The sequence below is a fragment of the Globicephala melas genome, chromosome 1 (genome assembly GCF_963455315.2).
Source record: "Globicephala melas chromosome 1, mGloMel1.2, whole genome shotgun sequence".
Classification (NCBI taxonomy): Eukaryota; Metazoa; Chordata; class Mammalia; order Artiodactyla; family Delphinidae; genus Globicephala; species Globicephala melas.
Window position 1 is genome coordinate 56,260,535 of NC_083314.1, and position 6,000 is coordinate 56,266,534.

At 40.4% G+C, this 6,000-nt stretch overlaps 2 protein-coding genes across 5 annotated transcripts in view; both read left to right on the plus strand.

Annotated features, from left to right (window-relative positions):
- The window catches only part of TNFSF18 (TNF superfamily member 18), a 389,686-nt gene that overhangs the window by 270,183 nt on the left and 113,503 nt on the right, over positions 1–6,000 (plus strand). The gene's annotated exons all lie outside the window — the stretch shown is intronic.
- Positions 3,844–6,000, plus strand: part of TNFSF4 (TNF superfamily member 4) — a 6,682-nt gene continuing 4,525 nt past the window's right edge. Inside the window, exon 1 of the mRNA XM_060287708.1 lies at positions 3,844–3,856. Coding sequence (XP_060143691.1) covers positions 3,844–3,856 — 13 coding nt within the window. The remainder of the gene's footprint in view (positions 3,857–6,000) is intronic.

The window sequence follows — 6,000 nt, forward strand, 5'->3', positions numbered from 1 at the left end:
GTGAACCACAGAGTTCCCATCACAGATCTGTTTCCCCGCCATCCTCCACTGATTCACATCCCATCCCACTCCCACCCAGGATCTTGACTGATATCAAGTGAGGAAGGGCAAGGCCCACATAGTGAATGCAGAGCCCACTTCCTGGTTTCATATTTGATGAGTATCATTCCCTCCTGCCACAGATACATCCCCCTCCAGGACAAATGCCGCATGAGTATAAGGTTGGCAGCCTCATGCCACATCCCAGTGAGTCAGAATTAGAAACTCACACATTCCAAAGATGAGCCCATGAAGCAAGCATCACCTTTTTGGGAACATGGTGCAGGCTGCTGGGTAAATGCTAGATATCAGACATTTTCCATCTGTGTTCTCAGACAGTTCAGTGCTCCAGGTGCTGAGAGAGGCCAGGAAAGGACATAATTCTGACTCTTCTTTGCATCGCCTGCTTGCTGCCTACTTTGTACTTGTCCTGCTGCCCCTTATCAGGACAATTGCATCTAATCAGAGCCCAGCTAATGGCTTTGCCAACCTATACTACACAACCTTGTAGGATTGACTGAGGAGCTCTTCCCTGGAGAATGTCTAGATATTTTGAGATATATCTGAATATTTCGACAACTATCTAAAACCTAATGTTTTAATCTTATTCTGTATTGACAATTAAAATAATTCAAATTAATTTTGAACCCTCAAATGCTTTCTTAGGGGTTTTTTACCCTAAAATAGAGTAGGATAAAGAGAAAGGATGTTACCATGAACTTGGGGTTCAATCAAACTCAAGTTAATACCTGTTTCTTCCTGAGCAAGTTCTTAACAGCACTGATTCTCATTTTTCTATCTGTAAAACATGGGTAATTACTATTTCTACTTAACAGTGTTATTTTGGATAGCAAAAAAGGTAATGAAATTGAGAAAGAGTAATGCAGTGCATGGCATGTTATAAGTTCTCAATAAGTTTTTATTGTTTTTCTTGACTATACCAAGAATGGTCTCATTGCTAGACCTTTCTTCCATATAATGCCTTTGGATTATCTAGGTCATCTTTCGCTTTCAAGGCCTAAGACCATGTCTTTCCTTCTTGAGTGGCCAAAGCCTGCAATGATTTTTCTGTTCTCTGGAACCTTGTGGCATACATTGCCTGTTGATGCTTACCAAAGGTTTTCTTGTAGAGGAGCTGTTTCCCCAGTTGACATACAAGTTTGTCAAAAATAAGGATTGTGTCTTCTTTCCCTTTGTGTTCTTAGAGTTGAATGTAATGCCTGCCATATAACAGATACTCAATAATTGTTGATGCTGTTTCAAATCAGCAATAACATGGCAATCATATAACTATTCAATCAACTATTGAATAGTGCTTACAGTAGAGCAAACATCCTTTGAACACCAGCTTTGGGACAGGCATGCTTTTTGCCAAGGGCATGGTCGAAGATACATTTTCTGGATTTGGGCCTTCAGGAGTTCACAGTTGAGTGTGGTAATTCTCAAATCCTGAACCTTGGGTGCTTGTAAAAATGCAGATTACTGAGTCCACCTACACCTTTTGAATCAGAATCTTTATGAATAGACATCTACACATTTTTACAAATTTTCCAGGTGAATCAAATGTACATTAGAGTTTGAGAACAGTGGGACAGCTGACCTTTTTTCATATCATCAGCTGCTCCTAGACAGGACATGTGCATTATTCAGTCAATTGGTCAAATAGCCCATATATCAGCTGCCTACTGAGTACTCTGTTTTCTTGGCTCTGCTTATGACAGCCCTCAAACCCAGGAGGGAAGCCTGAACTTTTGGCTCTCCCTATGCACTTTCATGATGAGGTCATCGTGAGACCACCACCCTGCCGATCTGCTGTGTGTGGCAACTTCTTCTTTCCTCCACCTTGGCACCGAAGTGGACACAAGGAATGGAATATTAATAAAGTCTTCAAAGAAATTTCTCCACACTTTAAATTTGCATGGGGAGAAAGAAAACTGTGTTTTGGTATAATGAAAGTTGTACTTTCATTGGAGGACAGGAGTTGAATCCCTTTACTTCTGTAGGCCTCAGTTTCTTCATCTGTAAAGTACAATGTTCAGTTAGAAGATGACTTCTTTTATACTCATGCTTCTGAAACCATCTCATTCAAACTTCAGGACTGTGCTTTGATTCTGGTGTGTAGACTTATAGGAGTTTCCGTTCCCCTTTGAGGATGGTACTGGCTCTTCAGACTTTGCATATTGAAGAAGCCTTATTGTATAGCTTGTCCTTACATGAAAGCCCTCTGGGACCTTTGATATTTTCTTTTAGTATCTGGAGAAGGTATGAGGATTTTGATTTTCTTGATATGAAAAAGACCATGTTTGTGCATGTGGGTAAAATTAATATTTTCTGATTGTTTTCTGGTAACCTTTCTTATGAAGCCAGGATTCTTTTGTATTGTTTCTCTGGGCTACAGAGAGCCAGAGGGTTATTTTAGGAATTTCGTTGGACTTCGTTTTTCATTTTATTAATTCCTTCATTCTGTAGTCATATATAAAGCTAAAATAGTGTTATATAGACTAAATTAAGAACATGACATGGATCTTATCTCTCATGGGCATCCAAGAATAATAGCTGACATTTATCAACTCCTTACAATGTTCCGGGTCAGGTACTGAAAATTTAGATACATTATCTCATTCAATCTTCACAACAGCATTCTGGGATATAGATTTTACTATTTCCATTTTATAGATGAAGAAACTAAAAATCAGCAAGGTAATGCCATTTTCCCAAGAGCACACAGCTAAGTAGTCTTGTAGAGGAGATGAGACATGTATCCAATGGTGGTAGAATGAAAGTCAATAGAGTGATTTAAAAAATTTTTTTACATCAGGGTTCACTCTTGGTATTGTACATTTTATGGATTTTTAACAAATGAACAATAACATGTACCCACCATTAGAGTATCATGCAGAATAGTGTCAGTACTCAAAATCTTCTGCACTTCACCTATTCATCTCTCCCTCCTCCCTCACCCCTGGCAATTGCTGATCTTTAACTGTGTCTATAGTTTGCCTTTTTCAGAATGTCACATAATTGGAATCATACAGTATATAGTCTTTTCAGATTGTCTTCTTTCATTTGGTAATATGCATTTAAGGTGCCACCATGTCTTTCCATGGCTTGAAAAGCTCATTTCCTTTTAGCACTGAACAATATTCCATTGTCTGGATGTATCACAGTTTATTTATCCATTCAGCCTACTGAAGGATATCTTGATTGCTTTTGCTTGGCAAGTTTTAGCAATAATAAACAAAGCTATTATAAACATCCATGTGAATAGAGTGGTTTTTAAGTACTCGCTATGGGAGACCAAAAATCAGGGATTTGATTTAGGCTTTGAAGGTGGTGATGTTTTGATGGGTCGACATAGATGGAGGGCCATTCTTGGTGGAGAGAAAAAAGGAAGCAAGTATTTTTCAAATGCTTACCATGTGCCAGGCAAACTCCTCGGTACTTTCACATATGTTAACTTATTTAAGCTTTACAGTCATCTCCTGGAACATTCCAATAATAATACTATGCCTTATTTTCACAGACAGGAAAGCTAAAGCTCAGCAATGGTATACAACATTTCCAAATTCACAAAACTAGAGAAGTCACAATTTGACGTGAATCTGACTCCCAAGCCTATGCCCTCTGTTTTGTCCTACCAGGCTCTATTCAAGGGCAAAGAGCTTAGAGGAAATGGTTGGCTCCAGCATAAGACACAGAAAGGATATGTGTAGCGGTGATGCTTGACAAGGAGGTTGGCGCCAGGTGATGGAAGGCCTTGAATTGGGCACTGTGAGGGTATTTCTGGGCAGTGGGGTAGTCAGAATGAGGCGATCAGGTATGGAGGATGAAGGGAAAAGTCGTAGAAGGGCATGGAGCAAGAGGAAACACCGTCTTATTTCCCAACATTGCCTAGGCTTGGTGGTGTTGATGCTAGGAAGAAAATATACAAATTTCTAATACTGGGTGACCTTCAGGAGAAGGAAAGGAAGCCCGAATCTGGAGTTGTATTTGCATCTACCTGAAAGAGGAAGTCACGTGTGCTTTCCTTGCTGCCTCTCAGCATCTTGGTCTCAGAATGTCCTCTTGGTCATTACTGCCCCTACTTAGTCATCACTGTATTTTAGAACACTAGGAAATTTCTTTTATTTGCAGGAACCTTTTGGAGATTTTGCAAAGTCAGTCAAATAATCAAACCACGAGAACTTTTTAAGTCAGAGAGCTTTATGCAAATTTGGGGTGAGGAAGCTTCCTATTTTTCTCTTTTATTAAAATTGACTTAGAGTTGCAACTTTTAAAATTTAAATCATGAACAGTTAGTGCTGAAAGGGATGTCTGTGATCTTGGAGGAATTTTTAAAGATGAGAAAACTGATGTCTAGAGAAATTATAAAACTTTCCTAAGATGACACCATACTTGCCTGGCTGGCGTTAGGACCAGGTTGCTGCATGCTGAGCCCTGGGCTCTTTGTGCAACTGCGCAGGCTGCTTCTGACTTTAACAAGGTGGCCATTCAGGCTGGGACCAACCTGCCCAGAGAGCAGTGGAGGTATTCATTTACCCAGGGGATTATGGTGATCGTGATTGGGTAATATGCTTTTTGAGAGGCCTTCTTCCAGAACATTGCTTTAAGCATGAAGGATACCAATCCAGCCTCACAAACAGTCCGCAGAGGGGAGAGAGCTGAGGACTGTCAAGTCTTCCCAGGTCAACACCTCTCCACCTGCTCACTGCTGACTAATATCGCTCCAGGGGCCCAGGCACTGGCAGGGCTCAGAAAGGCTCTCCTTCTTCCTACACTGCCTGTTGGTTTAAGCTTGGTGAGGCTTTTGATTTTATGTACAAGGGAAGTAGGAGATTCTTCATCTGCATGGGCAGGCCCCAGTGGAATCTGTTTGACTGCTGCTATGAGTGTGCCAGGAAAGTGGGAAGCAGGGATTCCAGGGAAGCAGGGATTCCGCACCCCAGAGTATGAAAACAAATTCCTCCCCACACCTTTGATCAGGACATCTTGCCAAAAATAGCCTGGTGGGAGGAGCTCTTGTCCTTGGCAGGTGCAGTAGGTGGTGGGTTTTTGTTGTTGTTGTTGTATTCTATTTCCTTTTTTAGTAGGTAATACAAAATTTATAAAATATAAAAAAGTAAACCATGGAAAGTAAGGGTCCCTCCCACTCCTGTCCTCAGGCTTCCAGTTCCTTTCCCCAGAGGCAACATTATATTCTGTCAGATAAATTCAGTGCCCACACAAACATTATCATTATTTTTTGACACAAATGGTAATGTACTTTATACATGGTTCTGCCCTTTGCTTTTGCTTTTTTCACTTAATATATTAATATTTTGGAGTTTGCTCCATATTGAACTTCTTCATTCTTTTAACCACCAAATTTCCACAGACGTTTTATTTATTAGCTTTCCTTTCTTCATTGTTTTACTTCTTTCTTGCTTTTGAGTACTCACTGGGTTCAGGTTAGATTTTTCACATGGTAAAAGAGTAGGGAAAGACCCAACATTAAAAAATGCAACACGCAGATCTACTCATCTCTGAAGGATTAGAACAGTTTTTATTGCCTGTATGCCCTGAAAATAGGACACTTACTCCTGTTTTCCAGTGAAAAAGCGAGCAGTCAGGAAGCTTTCAGAATTCACTCCCAGTGCATTCTGGGAGTCTGTGGCCATGAAGGATTGATTGGTCACAGCCTTGTCCATGAAGTATCTCTATGACTGAATGAGTTTCTTAAGAAGATGACTGTTAAGTGCTCTGTCATCCAGAATGGGAAATTGGGGATTAGTGAGCGAAAACAATATACCAAGGAAGAGTTTGGCAAATGAGGACAGATCCTACTTAGATGCTTGCACGAAAGAGAAGAAGACTCCTAACTTACCTTAAGAGATGTTATAGAAAGGCAAGGGGGGCAGGCAGGAAGGCTGGGTCTAATCTACATAGAAAAAAACAAATCTCTTATCAAGTCATTCCCTTTAC